The sequence below is a fragment of the Eublepharis macularius genome, chromosome 15 (genome assembly GCF_028583425.1).
Source record: "Eublepharis macularius isolate TG4126 chromosome 15, MPM_Emac_v1.0, whole genome shotgun sequence".
In the NCBI taxonomy this organism is placed as follows: domain Eukaryota; kingdom Metazoa; phylum Chordata; class Lepidosauria; order Squamata; family Eublepharidae; genus Eublepharis; species Eublepharis macularius.
This window is the reverse complement of record NC_072804.1, coordinates 31,808,453-31,829,408: the sequence shown is the minus strand read 5'-3', so window position 1 is coordinate 31,829,408 and position 20,956 is coordinate 31,808,453. Positions and strand designations below refer to the sequence as shown.

Sequence of the window (20,956 nt, the reverse complement as noted above, 5' to 3'; positions counted from 1 at the left end):
ATTTAATTTCTTTTTATGTTAAAACAAAAAAAAATGTAGGGTTCGATCCAAAGACTTCCTTCCATGAAGACTGAAGTCCTCCTCATTCCAAGAAAGACTTTATGTCAGAGGATGACTCACACGTAGTAGAAGGAAGACTTGGGTTTTTGTTTTTTTTAATTACCCAAAGCCTTCACCCAACTCTGTTGGTGAATTGAAGTTTGATCAGAGTCACAGCCCATTATTATCAATGATGCTATCAAGAGACAGCGGGTTACAGAGGGTGCTATGCAGACTGTTCTATGTCTCGGGGAAGCCCTGCTTTGAAGCCACAAGTTGGTACAAAAATCCAAGAATGAGGACCTAGAATGAGGTCTCTTTAAGCACAGACTGAAAAGGTTAGTAGTGATACAATGCTGCTATCTGGTGGCCAAAGAACAGAGTCCCATATGGACAGTCCCCTGCAAAACATTCTGGGATAGATTCTGGGGAATTCAGGGGAATTCTGGCCAGGCCACTTGTACCTCATCATTGTCCTGCAAGAAAAGTTATCTTTAGCCCATGCATTCCCCTACAGTGCAAAACCAGTATAACCAGCAGCTATCTTTCAGATAAATGAGCCCTGTTATTCACACTCCAGTCACATGCTGGTGAAATTACAGCCACATGTTCTGGTCTTCAAAGAATGCTTGGAAACTTTGATTGGTTTAAGATGCACCAGCAAGATGTTAGTAGGAAGTGATCACAGAGAACATATCTCACCAGTGGTGTAAGAACTCTACTAATTCCCAGTTCATTTGCAGGTGCAATTTAAAGGTCAAGGCTTTACTTTTAAATAACTAACACAGAGCAAACCTAAGAGTACTTTCCTTGGAGTAAGCCCAATTGAATAAACCTGAGTCGGATTCCAAGTAGACCTCTTTAGGATTGCTCTCTAGATGGACCAGGGTATCACCTACAGCCGTATAAATATGACCCCAACAATTCAAATCTTCATCAGAGTACCACCTGCTCTGTGTGCCCCCATCTTCAAAAGAGAAACAGATGGCTGCCAGAGACAGAGACTTCTCTGTTGTGGCACCTCTTGAACACCTTCTCAGTAACTGCTTCCTTGATCCAAATGTCTTAACCTTTGGAGCCAGTCTTTGAATCAGGCACTGATGGGTTGTCGCTGTTTGCTGCATTTTGTTCTGTATTATCTTCCTCCTTTGTGCTTGGCAAACAGTATAATTTCTAAACCAATTTATATTGGTATTACTGATGTTTATTTTATTCACTTATTACTGCTTAATTTTTAGAAAATTATTTTAAATTGTTATGATGTCTTAAGAACTTTTTAGTTAAGAGCACAGGAGAAAGAAAGCTCTTCTGTGACTCATCTTCTCAGAGGAACTTCTGAAAAGTTTCCAAGGAACCCCAAGATTCTCCAGATGTTTGAAACCCATCAACTTACAGAATCAGTTTCTTTAGTAGGAGAAACACAGAAACAGACACTTAAGGACAGTTCAAAGTAGTTACATCTTTCTAAGCTCATTGACTTTAGTGGACTTAGAAAGATGTAACTTTTCTTAGGATTGCACTGTTAGGCACAAAAATCCTGTGCACTGCACTGAAGCAGTCATCAATATGTACGGGCAATGCAGTGATACATCTAGAATTGCCCATGAATCTGTATTCCAGTAGTCAGACTCTATGCACATCCCCATTCAAGACCACTAGTTCTTGAGTTCCACTTGTGGTACATGACACAAGCTGGAGTAGCTGATAGGCAAACTTTTGATTAAGCCCCATGGAATACACAGTAGTTGTGTATCAATTTAGGACAAAGGACTGCAATCATGTGAATAGAATCGGAGTAAGAAAAAGGAGGAAATGTAGGATGCCTTAGCAGGCTTCAACCATAATTTGCAGGTTGGGTGCTGCAAAAAAGTGGTTTGCCAAAATGCTTAATTTCCAAGCTGTATGCAACACGAGGAAGGAAAGGCAGGGAGCAGGTGAACCCAAGAAGTGCTGTACTTTCTTGCTCTGTGTGAATCACATGTACAATTTAGCACAGATGAGCATTTTACTTACTATTATATGTGAGGGGGGCCTAGCAGGATTCTAGCATGCATACCTCCATACAAAGAGTCCCCTATGAATATTCACCAGTGGCTTAAAACCAATCAAGACTGATTCAAAATAGCTGCCCTTGAGATTATTGTTTTCAAACTCCTTTTGCAACCTTGATAACTATAAACTTTAAAATATATTTTAGATTTTTGGCCCTGTTCCCCAAGACTGGAGTGCCTGCATGGCTCCTGCTTCTGACCCTTTTCCCTCTTCCTACAAAAAAAGCAAATACTCCCTCCGCTCCTCGTTTATCATTTCTAGGTGTCTTTTAACTGACCTCCTTTCCAAATGTTGGCTGTAGAAATAGCTTAATGCAAGCTCTGTTGCAAGCTTCAGGTGAGGAGGGCAGGCAGAGACACCAGTCTGTTACATTTCAATTTTCTTATTCTACTCCAGGCCGTTTATTAAAATGTACACATATACCAAGAGTCAAGGATTCACTTAGGGCCCCCCTTTTGACACAGTGTTAACTTTATCCGGACTCCAGTACAGAGCAGTGATAAATGGAGCATCCCTCTGGCCTGTCAGAGGCAGATTAATGCAGTGGGCTAAATGGCCCTCACATGGCTAGGAGGCCAAGCATTTTGTAGTCATTGGGAGAAGAGACAGAGCAGCCTCCCCCATCCCCACCTGCCCAGTTAGATTGTGATGCTCTCCTTCAGCAAAAAAAAAAAAAAAGCACCATCCATTCTCTTCTCTGCCCCTGTGAGGTTTTTCCATATCTATTTTTAATGAAGTCACACACAGGGAGCTATTTTCTTTTTCAATATTTGCACGACATGGGTGCATACAACTCACAAACCACCACACTGAACACAGATGAGGGCTTAACAAACCACATGGGCTGCCAAAACTGGGGGGCTGGATAGCCAGACCCTGTGTGGCCAGTGGATGGGGGTTCTCTTTGTTAGGCCACATGTTATGTAGGCCCCTGGACTAAGCTCCATTAAACACCTGGAATTAGACATACGCATGAATCACACACATGAAGCTGCCTTATACTGAATCAGCCCATTAAAGTTAGTACGCAGACTGGCAATAGTCTCTAGGGTCTAAGACAGAGGTCTTTCACATCACCTACTGGATGGTCTTTTTATTTGGAGTGCTGGGGAGTGAACCTGAGACCTGCATGCCAGGCAGATGTTCTACCACTGAGCTACAGCCCCTCCCCTGTGTAAGGTCTATCTACAGTCCATCCATTCCCGTATCCCATATCAGTAAGTAACGCATTTAGATGTTTGGGGGTGTATCTCTCCATTCTGACACTGCTCATTCAGCATATCGGATTACATAGGAGGAAATCTGATACTCACAGACAGTGACCTGAGTTCTATTCAGACTATCCCTAAACCCATATGCAGAGTAAACTGAGGGAGAGGAGGGTGGGAGCTAGCTCAGACTAACTTCTACACATACACAGGTTATATACAGTAGAGGAGCAGGAGTATATTTGCCATGCCCCCCTACAACAACATATGCCTCTTACCACTAAGTACATTGAACATCAGTCTGCATGGATTTAACTATGGAAAGCTAAGGTGGTGGTGGCCATGCTAGGACTGGAGAAGTCCCTAGTTCAAATCTTGTTTGAGTCTATCATAAGCACACAGGGGGAAGGGGGGGAAGGCAAGCCACACTCTCAGCCTCAATTCCTTTCATTCCCCAAATTTACAAAACAAGGATAATAATACTGGTCTGCTTTGTAAAATTGTTTTTAAAATAAAACCAGAAAGCACACGCCCAAAGGAAAGGGAGAAGGCAGCTGGTTTCCACAACTGCATGCAATTGCAGAAGAACTCACTTAAATAATGTTTTGTTGCTCCAAGAACATATCCCTGTCATCACTCACTGAAGATATTTCCAGTAATGATAGCTTCTTTAACAATTGAAACAAAATTGTAACAGGACACTCTTTCTTATTAAGAGACGTGCTGTCTCTCCCCCACCCTAAGGCATGATTCTTGCGCTTTAACCCTGTGGTCTCGACGGAGGGGGAGCAAGGTTGATGAAAGATTTGGAATGCAGGAGGGCTCAAAAACTCACACCAATGCACACAAACGTCTTCTTGCCTTGTCCACTCAAAATCCATTTTTCACATTTTGAAATACAGATCATTTTTAGCCTGGGTCCATCTGGTTTCCCAAATAGCCTGTCTCTTTGATAAATAACGTAAATTAAATTAGACAAGACAAACAAATAGGTTTCTTGCTTCTCCACCCCCTTACCCGCCTCTCACTCTCTCCGGGAAAAAAAAGAAATATAAATCTGCAAGTGCCTCCAGCCCCCCAGGACTCGTTGCAGCAGTAGAGAGTATGGCAGTTAGGAACGTGTCTGCAATGTTAACCTTTAACACAGGGCCTGTCAGCGGCCCATGCCTTTAACTCCTTTTAATTTCCTCTCCCATGAACTAGCAGTGCTAACAAGGCCAGCAGGTTAACAGTTCTGGCTTTCTGCAATTCCCATTACCCAGCCAATGTAATATGCTTTATAGCAGCACTCGGTTCTTGCAGCTTCTCACGAGCTTTCTATGCAGACAGATAAACGGAAGTATATAAAGCCAAGCCAATCAAGGGTGCCTAGGCCATTTTAAAGACTTTGTGCCACTCCTTGTGCTCCCATTCCAAGCAAGTGACAGCACATAAGGTAAAGTGGGGATTTCTCACTGGCTGGTATCGTTCACGTTTTGTTACTTTGCATCTCTTCCAATACTACAGAATATCTTCATTTTTTTTACTGAGAGATGTTTTGCTTCTTGGCTGTCTCCCATGCTTTGAGGAACCAAGGTCTGAGAACGTCAACATTTCTGGCGAAAATTTTCTGACATTTTAGTTAACCTTTCAAGGTTAGTTTTTGCCTTCAAAAAAGGGATGTCACCTTTTTCTTTATCCTCAGATGAAAGCAACAAGCTGTATCTTGAATCTTGATATATGAAGAACGAAATTTATCATGACTCAACTTTTTTTGCGGGGAGCAATCTTTGTCAACCCTACTGGTGTTTTAGCAAACGATGTGTCAAGTTGGCAACTTAATCAACTCAATAAAAATCACTTTGTATTAAGTTGCTTGGATTGAAATGCTTTTGTCTTTAATTTAGCAAAGCTTTAAATTTAGCAAAGCTTACCATTTGGCATTCCATTTTTCAATCAGTCATTGAAAGGTCTTGATTGGAAGTAGCCACATCCTCAAAAATAAACAAACAAATCTCAACTTTCAGGATTCTTTCATCCCCAGAATGGTATCTCACTGGATAATCCTACTATTGCCTTTTTCAATTGAAGCTTTTTCATGATTAATACACTGCTTAGATTCTTTTGCAAAGCAAGTATATTTTCCCTACTGTATTGCTGATGGGGCTATTTCTTCATATCATCTTCAACAACAAGTTGCAACATATGAGCACAACAGCAAACACCTGGCAGAGTAACACTACCAATGTTTGCCAGGTTAAATTCTGTATTTTTAATCATCAGAAGCTGTTGGACATGTTTTTGTAACATCTCCTGAGGCCTCTTAGCCACACAAGACCTCCTTTTTCTCTCTCTGTCTTCTTCTTAATCTGCAATCACAGATTTGACCCTACAAACAGCATTTTTGTGGGAATGCTGCAAATGTGCACCAAAGAAACTCTCTAGCTACTCCTAACTTCAAGAAGAATCTTCTTCAGATGTTCTGTAGAGTATCTCTCAGTCCAGTTGACTTTGAAAAACACAGCTGAGTAGAAAGACGATCTCACTGCCCCACAAAAGAATCTCCTGATCGGAATCCCTATTTTGAGCCAGTTAGCCTTTTGCTGTGTTTGTAAGGCTTCAAGTCTAGCTCAAAAAGAGACCGAGTGATTTTAAATCTCGACTGAGTTCCAGTTCACTGAGGGGAAAAAACCCTGATCCAGTTCTAAAACTTGGTTCAGCTCCATGCCTGCAAAGCTTGATCATGCCACAAGTTCAGATGCTTGCCGGATGAGGAGTGGTTAGAAAAGGGGAAACTTTCCACCAATCCTGGCTCTGTTACTCTGCCATGAGACTTACTAGGTGACCATACACTGTCACTCACAGGGTTATTGTAAGACAAAAATGAGGAAGGAAGAACCATGTATACTACCCTGGGTTCTTAGAAGAAAGATGAACAAGGAGGAAGAAATTTCTGAGTGTCACATAACTCGGGGGACTCCAGCTGCTGTTTTTTGCTAACAGCCATACAGGCTGATCTATGATGAGTCCCATTTCCTTGGATCTGAGATATTTTTATTAATTTATTGAAATATTAATACCCTGCCTTTCCTCTTAGCTCAAGGCAGCTTCTCTTCTCTGAAAAGATTCTTCTTGCTGTCTCCCACAGGCTGAAAAAATGATCCAGGGCCCAACCCAAAGTAGACAAGTCAAAAGAGAAAAGGGAAAGCAGGGAATTATTAGTTCCTCTTTTGGTTATTTATACATACAACTTTTTTAGCACAAATGTGACCTATGCTTACAAATTTTAATTCAAAAAGGTGAAGTGTAGCTCTGTCAACAGAGACCTGAGAAACAATGATGAAGTTAGTAAGCAAGGAATTCACTTAAATCATATAAGGTTCTGCCAGATAAACTGCAATCAACCACAAAAGAGGTGGATGGACACTAAGGTTGCAGTTTTCAGAACATTTTCCGGGAAGGAAGCCCCAACAACTAAAATGGGACTTATTTTTGAGTAGACCTTCTAAGATTGTTCCACAAGCCTCTTTGGTTCTTGCAGCCAATTATCTCCCACTACTGGTGTCCCTAATGTTTTAACATGTAAAAAGTGTTAGCTCCTAGGGGAGCTTGTCGGGTTTTTTGCTCATGTTACTTCAAGGCACCGCAAGCACTTATTTTTTATTAATTTATTAGAGTATTAAATTTATTAAAATATTGAAGAAAGCATCACCACCAAGATGGTGTATCTTTACTAGAAAAGGTTGAAAAATAATACATTTACAAGTGCTAGAGCTAGCAAAAAAAAAAAAGAGCGAGACAGACAGATTTAAAAGAGAAAGGACAGTCAGCACCCAATGCCCAAGGCATTAGTAACACAGTCCAAAGATTTTCCTATGAAACGTTTACATTGGGCATTATCTATTCTCATTTTCTAGAGAAGATTAAAAACCACAAGGTTATTATGAACGACTGCTTGTACAGTATTATGTACTTTATTGCAAGCACACACATCAACTTCTGTTTTATACAACATACATATTTGCATTTACAGGACTAATTTACAATCTGGGATTATGGTCTTGAGCCCTTGAGGAATGAATTTTGGAGCTGTCAAGAATCAAACAGGACGCCACTGTAAAATGCTGCACATTTGCAGACCAAACTGCAAATGCTGCATTAATTCCATTAATCTGCCCCCCCCTGCCTCAAAATCTGACTGAGCTTTAAGCAAGATCCATTCAGTAGTTCTCAGTTTTATATTTTAAAAATGTTCAAGCGTCCAAAGAAGGCCAGGAAACAATCTGTCAGCAAACCCCTCCCTTTTCCTCCACAAGAATTCAAGTTTTGTTAAAATACACACAGACAACAACTAAGCATGCCTGGCAAACAGAGGATGAAAAACCCTGCATATATCTTGTTCTAGAACTTCAGTATTGGCTTTTTTAAAAAAACAAACTGGAGTTTTCAGCGATATAAAATGACAACTTCAATGATGGCTGGGAGAGCGATTTTCAGCCTCCGTAGTGGTAAGAAAAAGCCATAGGAAAAGCGGGCTTTCAGTACCTACAATACTGAGCACCTTACAACTTTGTCAGGAGCGCAACACCATTCAAGTACCCCCAAGAGGAGAAGAGTTAAACAGAGAAGTGCTAATTCCATTGATGCTCAAGCTGGAGTTGTATCCAATAGGGAAACCCTTTTCTCTTGAAGATGGTAAGAAGCAGAGCAAGACCTGCCCCCCTCCTTTGTGACGGACATTATCCAAGTGGTACTAAGTAGTTCCAGAGTGGGCCACAAAGAGCCATCAGTTCTTTACCATCGGACAACAGAGGTCTGCATAGCATGCAATATAGCAAAACACAACACCAAGCGGTTCAATTTGTCTCTACCCCTACTGCTCCAAGAACTGGAATATACTCCGGGTTTCTGGGACAGGAGCACCGTCGAGCCGAAGCCGCTTGGGAGAAGAGATTGCAGTGGTGATAGGAGCTCGTTTCTTCCCCTGGAAAATGTCACAGAACCATTACTTGAGCATTACAAGGAAAGGCACAAAAGTTAGGAGCAAAAAAGGACCATCAACATCTTCCTTGCCCAAGAAGTCAGATTTATTTGCTATATGCAACTAAGCATGTGACTACAGATACATCAACATTGGACAGTCTAAACCAGGGACCTCAGGATGGCAACTGTTCTTTCCTATCAGGAATAGGATTTCCTGCCCATGCTAACATTATCAGGACAGAACTTGGTGGTTTACCCCCCCACACACACCTTTTGCCAACCGGATGTATCTTAGTTGCATGGAAACATAACTCAAAAAAGTAGCTCTAGGCTTGGAAGCTGCTGATGACAGCAGAATATAAGAATTGTCTTGCTGGATCCAATCAAAAGATGCCAGTAGTCAGCCAGATACAACTGAAAAGCTCAGAAACAAAGCATAAGGGCAACAGCAGTCACCCTTCCACCCAAGCACCCGGCAAGCATAACAAGCTTCTACCATCTCTCATGTTCACATAGAGGCAATGCACATTGTCCCATAGGGACATTGTTCCCATAGGGAAAGTGCTCCTTACCCCTTGGCATTCCTGACTCCAATTACTAGGCCCTCCACCATACTTCCTGTCCCCAAGGTGCACTAGAGAGACCTCCTTTGAGATGCTGACAAACATGAAAAGGCACAAAACATTATGGCAGGAACTGGGGACAATGAACTAATAGGGAGCCCCCAAGGAAGGACTGAAAGGACCTATAAGTGATGAGGAGTTACCAAAACAAGATTACTGCAGACATGCCAAAAACATGTGAAAGCTATAAAGCAGCACTCATATGGCCCACATACTGTAAAGCTCCTTCCAAGGATTAAGATAGAAGCCTTTCCTGACATTGTTACCCAGGGTATTTGATATCAAACATGGGAATTTGTGCAGTGCTGTCACTGTATCACAACTTTAAGCAGTGATAAAACTTCACACTTATATACAAGCACATGCACAAGCAGACCCTTCAAAGCCTTGGGGAAAACATACTCTCTCCACGTGCAGCCAAGCCACTTTTTCAAGATCACAGCTGCCTCCATTCACTTGTGACTTCTGAGTGCAAATTATGCCCCAGACCATCCTTACCAAGGTACAACTAGCCCCACAGAATGAAATATCATCACTGCAGCATAATAGCACCCCCACAAATATTCCTCAGCTGTCACCTACCTGGGGCTGAGACTTCTCCCTTGCCTCTTCACTCTTCTCAGGGGAAAGCGTATGGAAGATGAAATTGCGTGAATTCCGGGGGGCGTTAGGATTGAGGTCTGACATTGCTGACAGTTTCTGCAGGACAGCTTTAGGCCGATTCAGCAGCGAGCCATTCTTTAGCTGTTAAAAGGGGAGAGGGGTTTCGCATAGGTACGAGTCAAAAACCAGTGTATATAAAAGCACCTTCTGCTTCCAGCTGAGCTTGACTACTTTTTAAGATCTGGTTCAGAGGCTCTGCTTTGTACACTGCCGACATCTGAAGGAGGGTAGCCACAAGGAACCAGGTCTTTTCTGCTGACACCTCTTATTTATATAACACATGCGGCTCAGCCAAAGGCATGGGTGCTCTTTCCAGCATTTGTAAAATGTTAATTGTTCAGGATCTGCCCTCATTCACTCATTTGATTTCTTGCTGCAGGCCTTTTTCAATCTATGCACTGTCATTTTAACACTATTTTATGGCTTTGTGTTATTTGCTTTTTTGCAGTTATAGGCCTCTTTACAGTACTTATGCCTTTTATGCCCCTTTATATTTTTTCCTAGTTTTGTTATTTTATGTTTTTTGCAATATTCTGTTTTCCTGGAAGCCTCCTTAGGCAAAGACGTTTGGAAAGCATGACATATACATATATTTAATAACTAAAACCATACCAAGCACCATGGTTGAGTAAACTGAACACAATTCGGAAGAGCCAAATTATCCTTCCCTCACAAGGAAGCGTTCCACAATCAAGGCAGTGCTGTGGCTTGGTGGCAGAGCATCTGCTTTGCATGTGGAAGGTCCCAGGTTCAATTCTCAGCCTCTCCAGTTCAAAGGATCAAGTACTAGGTGAAGCTAAATGATTCAGTCGGAGGCACTGGAAAGCCACTGGCCAGGCAGAGTAGGCAAAACAGGCCTTGGAGGTCTGACTCGACAGCTTCATATGCATGCAATGCATTAGTCTGGAGAGGGACCATGACTCTGTGGTAAAAAAATTTCTTTGTATGCATAAGGTCCCAGGTTCAGTGCCTAGCATCTGTAGCTGAACAGAACCTGGCAGTAAGTAATGTGAAAGGCCCTTCCCTTAAATCCTGGAGCCACCGCAAGATCAATAGTCTGACTCAGTATGAGGCAGCTCAGTAAAGTACATAGGTAATGCTTTCGTATGTGTAGAAACTAGCTTTATTAGAAATGTGCTATAAACATACATACTGCAAGTTAGACCATCCCAGTATAGTGAATCCTGATTAGCAGCTGATGTCTATGATATCCCCCTCACTACTGAGATCCTGTAAATTAAGAAGCTTGGGACGGATCTTCTACTTCCAAAGCATGTGGTTTTAAAGCTGAGCTTCTGGATCCCGCACGTTCAAAGACAAGAGCAGTAAACTGCAGTGCACTCCAACACCTGTGATTCAAAATGAGGCCCGCAGTCCTGGGTGGGCAGGGGGCTAGTTGTAATATGAAGGACAAAAATCATCCTCAGAGCTACTCACCTGTGGGTTGCTGGCAGACTGTAACGTTTCAAATGGATTCCTGGGTATCAATTTTGTTTCCTGTACTGCTATTACTGGGGGTACTGGGTGGAGAACAAAACAAGAAAGTTGTATAAATTTGGGATGGTGTTGCAGTGGTGCTGTGCAGAGGCAGAAAGTTCACTGGGCGACCCACTCAGAGGAGTCATGGTGGTACCAGCCAAAGAGGAACTGGTAAGTCAGTCTTGCGAGTCAACAAGAATCTGGAATCTGGAATCTGGTTTACAGACCACAACATAGGAAGAGAAGCAAATGCATGAACTGATACAGATCTAAAAAATGTATATCGCCGTTGTTAGAGCAGAGACCATGAGCTTCTGCTGTCAGTGTCATTAAGAATAAACTATAGAGATCCTAAAATAGGTTCTATAGTGAACCAGTTTGCATAAAAAAAAACAGAGATAAGCAAACCAAAAGCAAAAGCTCAAAAAATGCCCACAGCTAGAAAACCTAAAAGATTTGAGAAAAATTTTACTGGACTCTGCTTCTAAAAGTCAAAGGATAAGAAATATTTTCCCATCAGAGTTGAAGTCAGAGGTTCAAGGCAAGAGAACAACATGCTATTTCTTTTTTATGTGTATGGTTTCCTGTCTCAAAGAAAATCCCTACATTTGAAAATAAGCAAGAGGAAGAATTAAATAAACAAACACCACCAGCATAAGACCCCCTCCCCTCATTTTCACTCTACACAGCTCCATATCCCTTCTCCTCTTCTTCCACACATCCCCCAGAACCAAAGCTGTAATGTATTTTCTTCCTTTCAGGAAGTGCAGTCCACTAGACATTTGGTCCAGTGGTTACACTTATAAGGCTGCAACCCTAAGCACATTTACTACGGGAGCTTCCCATTGAACTCAATGGGACTTCTGAGTATACTTGCTTAAGATTGAACTGTCATAAGACTAGAAAGCATATTTCAAACAGAACTTGATCACGGAGTTTTGAGTTCACCACTGGGATTTTAAAACCCATTCCCCCATCCTAAGCAAACATTCTATAAGTACTTGTAAAAACACTTTCATCAGAAGTAAATTGACCTTTCTTTTGTAGGGATTTGACAGTCAGTTTCTTTGCCAGTTTCATGAACTGGCTGTCTTCATCAACGTCATCCTCTTCCTTTTCTCCTTTCTCTGACTGCGAACAGAAAGACCTTCATCACACAAGAAAAATTAATACAGAAGCAGAAGCAACAACTTGACTGAAACCCACTGTTCTAATGCAGTGATTTTTTTAAAAAAAGGATCGTCAACATTGGCTGCAGCACCCTTGAATGTTCAGTAGCTGCCACATAATTTTAGCTGTCCAATGAAACAAAAGATGCAATTTCATCTCATTCACATGTTATATTTCAGGTGTACACTTCTTTTTTAAAAAAGAGCTAGTTTGCAAAGCAGCCTCTAAACCACTGGTGTTTTATTGTCTTTAAGAACAGCCTGAGCTGTACAATAAAAGCACGTTTTTCTCACATTGTACTTACAAAGCTTATTAGCCTCTTTTCAAAATTTCTCTACAAGCGAATACTGATTGCATTTAAAGACTTCTGTACCAACAATTATTCTTCAGAGCGATAATATACATTGGTCCAATTCATGGTTGCATAGGATTGGAGAAAATCCCACAGAGTTCTTCATTCATAATTACACGCTGAAAAGTCCTGTATGCTTGAGAAGTCTACCACCAATGTTGGCATGAAGAAATGTTACATTAATCTTTCTTTAACCATTATTTCTTATCTTTGATGGCTTTGTCTATTCCAAATCAGCAGCACTAAGTAGTTAAAAAAAATCATCCATCTTGAAACCAAGGACAACAAGGGAGATTTTAGCTCCTCTCACAATTGTGTTTGGATAAAAGCAGGAAGTATGAAAGTAGTTCTAGAAGCAGTTCATCAAAAAGATTAAGCCTGCTACCTGTTCACGAAGCCACTGCTCCCGCTCAAAGCGTTCCTTCCTCCACTTTGTTTCCGTTTCCTCAAGGTGCTCTTCATTTTCCTCTCCCTCTTCAGCATCTTGGTGAAACATATCCACCAGAGAAGAATCGTCTAAAACAAAACGGCAGAAAATAAATTATTTCTCCCTGGCTTATTACAAAAGACTTCCCTTGAACAACTACAGTTAAGGACTGGAGTTCAAATTTTGCCTCTAAAATGGAGTTAAGATAGTGGGAAGGGAAAGAGAGAGACTTTCAGGAGTCTGTGCTTGTAGCCTCTGGATAAACATAAATAGCTGCCTTACGCCAACCAAGACCTTCTAGTGTAGTATTGTCCTTTTAGCTCAGAATGGTCTACTTTGATTGGGAAACGGCTCTGCAAGATCAGAGGCAGCTGTCCTGGTAAGCACCCAAGATCCTTTAAGCAGAGCTGCTAGGGATCTTCTTCAGATCTTCTGCATGTGATTTAGGTGCTCTGGGCCATGGCCCCTCCTCATGTTAGAATAGCAACACTTGCTTTGAAGTCCTGCACAAGGAAACCAGATCAGTGGCACTTGACAGTGCGATGGCTCATCCATCCTCTCTCAGATTGTAAGCAGATGCCCCAATTTCACATTTACAACAGCCCAACACAGTTGACCAAAAGCTCACGTTCCCCGCTGCTATCCATTCTCTGTAGACGCAAATCAGTATAAAAACTAGGGTTTTTCGTGCAGTAGCATCAAACCATATTGTGGAAAGTATGAGACTAGGTTGCAAGCAGCCATCTCTTGTGTTCATTCACACATGCACATATACAGACACACTTTCCTCCTTAACCAGATCCCAATAAATTTGAGAGAGAAGAAGGCTGGCATTCCCCAGAACACCTGAACCCTGGGGAGAAGCAGCGGGATATGGCCATTGTGCATGCTAGCCACCCAGTAACAGGACAGAAGGAAGCACTCTGGGGTTGGAAAGGACAGGAGCGGGCAGGAAAAAGGACCTACTCAAGGACAAAGGTCTTTTGGGGAGCGAAGACCTCAGGAGCAGGAACAGGGCAGCAGGAACTGGGCAGGTCCAGTAAAAGGAGGATAAAAAAGGCCCAGCTAAAGGAGATTATGGGTGGCAGGAGTATCTAGCAGGTAGCAGCTAGGAACAGAAAAGGAAAGTAGCCTGCCTGACCTGAGTTCTCTATAGTGGGTCATGGATATACCATGTCACATCCCTGGGAGCATGGGGCCTCTGGCCATGGGAGCATTACAGGAGCATACAAAAGTTGAGGAACATCTGTAGCATCTTTTCTAAAGTAACTATTACTGTTATCATGACTCACTCACTCTCCACTCTCCTTTTTTTGAAAAAAGTACAAGTTTTAATTATTATTAATTTTATTGTTATTACTTGATCTGGAAGCAGAGAATGTTCCACTGACTCAAACTGACCCAGAATTCAACAAATCCCAAGCACCAGGCCACTACGGCACCAAGAAATTTCATGGTGGCTCGTAGTATTTTAAACACTGATTTTATTGTAGTGTGTCTCAGTGATCCTCAGTAATATGAAGTTTATTTCTCATTTCACATAAAAATGTTTTGTTGTAGGATATAAAAATGCACATGCAGAAAGTTCTTGTCATTTTTTGGTTTATATATGTGCAAGGCCAGTGGATGAATCCATTTCTTAACCAGTTTTTTTCTATTATGACACCCACATTCAGTTCAATAGATCTTTTAAAGCAATAATAAAATTATAAGAAATAGGGCAGAGGACAGGTTAGGGTAAGCTTTTTTGTTATGGTGGTGACAATCCGTATTTCCTTATATACTACAAAGAAATAGTGAAAAGTTTAGGATCAGTTTTATGGAAGCAAGGAACAGAAAAAATTAATTCATCTCTGACTCCTTGAGAGTAACTACAAAACACCATTACGTAGGTTATAATTTAGCTCCCTGTGGACTCTATCAATCATTTGAAGGAATTTGCTTGTAATATTCCCACAAGGCTGGCTTATGGGCAAAGCAGTACAACATGCCAATGGAAAAGCTGTCCTATATTCTGACATACACAGACTCAAGGAGGACTCTGGCCAATGTTTGGAAAACGACTAAAGTTCTGCAAATCAAACCATAAATTAAATTAAAGAACCATGTTCATGAGGGGCTTAATAAGCCTTTTTTATGGTTTGCAAGAAGAGGGCTTATAAAATATTTGGCAAATCATAACACATGGCTGGCAAACTGCAGTCAGCTTGGAGAAATCACAGGCTGAGCGGGACTGAGAGGGACTGTACCTATGTTCTTCCACCGGAACCTCCTCATTCGCCCAGGGCTGTCGCTGTGCAGGTCACCATCAGCAAGGTACCTCTCCTGATAGAAGCGGAGTTGCCGCTTGTCTTCATCCAGCATCACCTTCCTAAAAAAGTCCCCGCAGAACAGAAGGAAAGCTTGGATCAGTCTTGATTCAAGAGTGAAGCTTCCATTCACCAAAGAGAAAAAGGAACAGCCCTTGATTTAAATGCAAGAAATGGCATCAGCGTATCGGCAGCTACTGACATGTGTATTTTGTTGACTTGGTCCTGAAGTTCCACAGGGGTAGGGAGCTCCTCATCAATGATTTCTTCTTCGTACTCATCAAGTTCCTCGCCGTCGTATTCATCCTCACTTCCCACTTCACTTCCCGACAGCTCAGCCTCGTCCTCTAAGAAATCCTGCAATTTACTGAAAGGTCCAAAAGAACAAAACACAAAAAATTTACAATATAAACATGTAAAGATTTAACAAGCTGCTGTATATAGATAAGAACTAATGATCCATCTTTATCAGCAGCATCAACCTAGCCTGGCAAGGAATCTTTAATGGTGCTACAGATCCAACAGTGTTCACATCAAAGCTTTAATGGAAGTGCAGATTCCCTGTACCCAGCACAGCAAAACTATTCATCTTCTCAGGTAAGCCTCTGGGAAACCTTTTGGCCAGTATCTTTCAAACCCAACTGATAGAACCTTTTGGTTTGCTTTGCTTTATTGATATCCAGATAATTTATCAAACCCAGTTTACAGTACAACCACAACGTTTTGTTTTACCAACAAGACTAGGATGAACTTACAATTTCTTCTTCACTCCTTCTCTTCGTCTCAACACCTCCTCTTCATCGTCCTCAGAAACTTCTACTTCACTTTTCTCTTCCTCCTGACCACTTTCTTTCTCCTCCTCTTCCTCATCTCTTTTGCTCTTCTCATCCTACCAGTCCAGAAAATCATAGGTTCAAAAATACTCATAGCATCTTTCCAGCTCCATCATCGCTCCTTGCAATCTTTACTTTTATTTTACTTACTTTACTTCAGGTCCACTTATCATTTAAAACAGTTCCAATTATAGGGCTGCACATATGCTGCAATTCCAAAAAAAGCGCAGAAAGCTCACAGAGTAAAGTACGAATTAAGCTGCAAGGGCTTACGTTAAAAAGCAAGTTTCTAGATCTTATGGTTGCAGAGAGATGCTTAAAAGTGTGAGATCAGCAACTGCTTAGAAAGAGCTAGGTATGAATGGGGAAAACATGCATAAACCGACAACAAGGAGAGAGGGGTTGTTCAGAAACAAAATGATACTATAACATACGACATGCTCCATATATTTTAAAAGCATCTCCTTTAAGGACAAGAATCTTGAACCATCTTGTTCTGACACTAAAAGCTAATTCAGCTCACTTTCAGAGAATTGTATTGTTTCTGAGTACATGGTCCAAATCTTCATTTGTTTTTCCAGCATTTGAGGGGAGGGGTTGCCCCTTCTACCCCAGGAATGGAGCTTCATTGCCTTGCCAAGCTCCCCCCTGTACTAGCAAAATCAGAATAAATTACTGAAAGATATGCATGCTCAACACAGCTGCATAATTTATATCAAACATGAAACCAAGCTTCTCTGGGCACAGAATTTCTGTTTCTTTTTTTAAAATACAAGATACACACAGCCTTGCCTGTGAACTTCTGGCTTCTCTGAAAACCAGCTAGCAGAAGACTTGACCTGGCCAGCAAAAAACAAACTAGGACCACTGCATGCTTCAGAACAGAAATGGTTTCCAAGATAGAAGCAGGCACTTACGATACTCAGCTTTTCCATAAATCACAGTATAGTGCACAATACTCACGTCTTCACTATCAAAGGCATGGTCATCTGTTAAAAGCTGGAAGTCTCCAAACTCTTCCTCCTCTTCTTCTTCCCCTTCCCTATAAGAAAGAGAAGTTTTTAACAAAGAAAAAAAGTATACTTACTTAGCAGCTGGAATGCAATGAGTTTAGTGCATAGCTGAATTGCTGTTCAGGCTGCCGCATTTAATTCCCTAGGACACAAAACTACGTACAGGTCAAGACGTGTTACAGTGCCTTAAGAAGCCACCTGGTTTATAGTGACAGTATCTCAGGTACCACAGCGCTCTACATTTTCTTGCTGCTACAGTCATGGCAAATCTGGAAGCCAAAAGACACTTAACAGGAAGGGTACCAGCACCTGTCAAGGATTAGGCAGATGAAGACTTCCCATTTGACTGAAAAGCTTTTATGTTCTGAGGCAATGAAGGCTGTCTAAATAAAGAGAGATTCACTGCAATCTATAATCCAGCCTGTACTCCAACACATATGCTCTGCTATGCAAATTGGTGTTCTTTCTCTCACTCACATGGGCATGGACACCCATCTCAGTGAAAGGTAAAGCTCCGCACGTACAGTCTTTTGGGCAGATGAATTTGACCCTGCTCCATTAAAGCAAGCAGGGAAACCTCTGCAGAACTGAAATGTTTGCACATCTCAAACTTCCACACTTCACCTGTCTGTTGGGAAGGAGCCGGAACAAAGAGCTAGTGCTTCAGCCATGGGATCTGAGCTGCTCTCTTTTTTCAATTGAGAAGATGCTGATGAGGTTCGAGTCAGGGAATCTAAGAAACAAGAGTGGAAAAGTCGTCAGAATACAGACAAGCAACCAGCAGCCCACAGGCAGTCTTGGGTTTGCAAAGACCACCCAAAAGGTCCCAGGCAGGTTGCTTTTCCTCTCCTCTGGCAGTTTAGGCAGACATGATAATGAGAGTAGAAAAGAGATGTATGCAGGTACTCGATGAGAAATACTAAAACAATTAAAAAGTATTAGAAGGATTGTATTCAACACCTGAGTTCAAATATATCACCACTCACATACTGCAGAAATGGACCAGGACAAAAAAACAATGTATAGTAAAAATGTAACAATATCTTCAGCTGATTATACAAAAATAAAAATGTTCATCAAGATTATAAAGCACATATTGAATATAGCATTCAGCCAATGACGCAGCGATGACAGCTAGCTTAAATCTGTTTTGAGGCTGATCTTCTTTAGGAAAACTCCAGAATTGTTTGTAATCTCTCACTTGCTTATTCAGAGACCTTGGGTCACCACGGCAATTATTTAGAGGCAAAAATCCAACAGTTCCACATGTGCACAATTACACCAAAAATACAGAGATAGAATTTGAATTCTTGCAAGGATGATGCAGCTATTTTCAGCTACTCACTACATCAGGTATGAGTTGGCAAAAGCCAGCCAGGATAGCGATGGCAAGGCTGCAGCTCAAAATATCAATCCAGCATGACCCAGTCAGCTGTCCCTAGTATTTAATGCAGCTGCACAGCAGTAATTCCTCCTCCTCCTATCTCAGAATGTAACAATGTGTGAGCAATTGGGGTGCAGGGTTGGCCCCTTATCCAGTGATCATTAGTTTAGATCAACATTTAAATGTCAGCTATGGCATTAGAAACACAGCAATTTCCTTCGGGCCCCTCCAGAAAGCTCAATTGTTGCATCTGTTCTAGCCAAGGTTATCCTGTACTTTAGACACACCTAGGCAATTGCAGAGGCTGAGGGGTGCCAACCAGTACTGTCACGACTCTGCCCACCCACAGCACCAGGGTCTGCCCCACAAGGTACCCCATGAGACAGCCTATGGGAAGCCTGCTGCTTCCTTTCCTCCCTCTGTCAGGGGCAGGTCCTCTTCTTCCTTCCCTCCCCTGCAGTGCACAGGCAGCAGTTTCCCACCTTTCCACAGTGCGTAGGGGTCGGGTAGGGACAGCAAAGAGTGGCAAGCAAATTCATCCAACACCTAGGATGCCAAAAATGAGCTGGCCCTGGCCACCTGGGTATAACAGAAATGAACGAGAAAGGGCCATACATTTCCAGACCTCAGAACTAAATGCATTGGAAAGAAATACACGACCACGTGCCTCCTTCCCTTGCTCTGCATACAAGTGCTGTAGGTCTGAACAACATATTCTGGGTGCAAAGATTCTCTGCCAAGCAGTTGAAAACAGGGTGCACGAGTCCAACTTGAACACGAAGGCCAAGTTCTCTTTTGCGATCAATGCTAACGCTCAGCACTCACCCTGAGAGGCAAACTTCCCAGAGGAAAGATTGAGCAGTTCCTCCATGTTCTGTTTCTTGCCACTATCAGCATTAGGAGGGTGCTTGTTCTGGGAGGCAAACTGGCCAGAACAGAGATTTAACAGTTCATCCATGTTAGCATCCATTGCATTTTCATCCATGCTAGCCAAAGGAAGGTGGCTCTTAGAAGACTGGTACTTATTCCGGTGATGACCAACATTCAAGAAACTGAAAGAGGAAGGGGGAAAAATGACTACCATTTCTTTTTTTAAAGTCTGCTGTAACAGAGAAGATTCAGAGATGGTTTGAGAAGTAGATAGTCAGAAAAGACAAGCACTCCAACGTGGCTTAAGGTGGCTTCTCTCATGACTGAGCTCCTCCTACCAGCTCAAATGCCTGAGCAATTCCCGTTTCCACAGGTGTTTTGTCTAATGCAAGGATGCACACCTGAATTCACTTCTGTCAGCATCAATATTCTCAAAGGCCATTCTGTTTTATAAAGAGCAGTCCAAGAAACAAAAGATATTTCTCATCATAGATATTTAGGATTAAAGCCGATAAATTGAATTTGAAAACTTCTTATTTTATTGACATTCAAAACTGTAGGCACAGTTTCAAAACTGCATCTTGGTTAAAATTGGAGCCAGATAAAAAATGGATGGCTCAGGGTTCACGCAAAGAGAAAGAAGATGATGTAATGCCTTTTATTGAGGACAAATTATTTTTCTTTTTTTCCTAGATTTTGCATGGGTCAATATGGCTGTTTACAACTTTTTTTTTCTATTTTATGGACCACATCCAGTCTCAAAACGATTGGCAGCCTCTGGTTTAAAGGGTCAGCGTGAGGCAGGAACACACACAAGACCTGAAACCCTCAAATGTGGTTAATGGATGAAAGATCTTTCACAGAGGCAGTAACTTGGTCTCATATGCAAACTGCTAAATTTGGGGAGGATTAATCCAAAAGGTGATAACAAATATCGGTATCACTGAATTAGCCTTGCATAGCCACCAGGAAGAGCTCATCAACAGAAATCCAAGCACTTGAATGTTTCTGCAGCCCAAAGAAGCTGATCCAGAATGCTAAGAACACCATTTACTTTATTAAAATGTTTCCATATAATTCAAAATAATCTTAAAATTTCCAAATTAAAAACCAAGATAAAACCATGCATAGGCACTCTGTTGCTTTGAAAGAATAAACAAGCAGCCTCCAGTTCTGATATTAAGGAAACAGTCAAGTCATGGGAGTATTTACAGGCTGTATTTTGTAACTATTATACATCCAGCAGGCTCTGAAAGTATCTCTTAAACCATAACTTGCACAAGGCAGCTATCTTTATCCACTACTTACCCATCTGCATCAAGCAACTGACTCTGAGTGTCATCCTCTAGGGAGAATTGGAACTGGAAGCTGGCAGCAGCTGGAGCAGGGCTTTTCTCTTCAGGAGTAGCATTGTAGAGATCTTGAGAGTCCTCTATGGGAAGAGAAGGCTCAGACACCTTCCCTGAACTCTAAGTAAATCCAAAGCAGAAAAAATTTAGATAAATGAAACCCTCGACTGAAAGACAGGCATTTCCCCAAAGCAAATCAAAACCAAGAATGGTGATCAGGGGA

At 41.7% G+C, this 20,956-nt stretch overlaps 1 protein-coding gene across 1 annotated transcript in view; it reads right to left on the bottom strand.

Moving 5' to 3' along the window:
* Positions 1–7,239: 7,239 nt before the first annotated feature.
* CLSPN (claspin) overlaps positions 7,240–20,956 on the bottom strand; it is a 30,881-nt gene continuing 17,164 nt past the window's right edge. Inside the window, exons 14-25 of the mRNA XM_054999413.1 lie at positions 20,693–20,853; positions 19,340–19,566; positions 17,755–17,863; positions 17,081–17,159; positions 16,040–16,173; positions 15,487–15,651; positions 15,225–15,346; positions 12,934–13,064; positions 12,061–12,157; positions 10,985–11,067; positions 9,467–9,628; positions 7,240–8,262 (exon numbers count right to left, since the gene is read on the bottom strand). Coding sequence (XP_054855388.1) covers positions 8,152–8,262; positions 9,467–9,628; positions 10,985–11,067; positions 12,061–12,157; positions 12,934–13,064; positions 15,225–15,346; positions 15,487–15,651; positions 16,040–16,173; positions 17,081–17,159; positions 17,755–17,863; positions 19,340–19,566; positions 20,693–20,853 — 1,581 coding nt within the window. The 3' untranslated portion in view covers positions 7,240–8,151. The remainder of the gene's footprint in view (positions 8,263–9,466; positions 9,629–10,984; positions 11,068–12,060; positions 12,158–12,933; positions 13,065–15,224; positions 15,347–15,486; positions 15,652–16,039; positions 16,174–17,080; positions 17,160–17,754; positions 17,864–19,339; positions 19,567–20,692; positions 20,854–20,956) is intronic.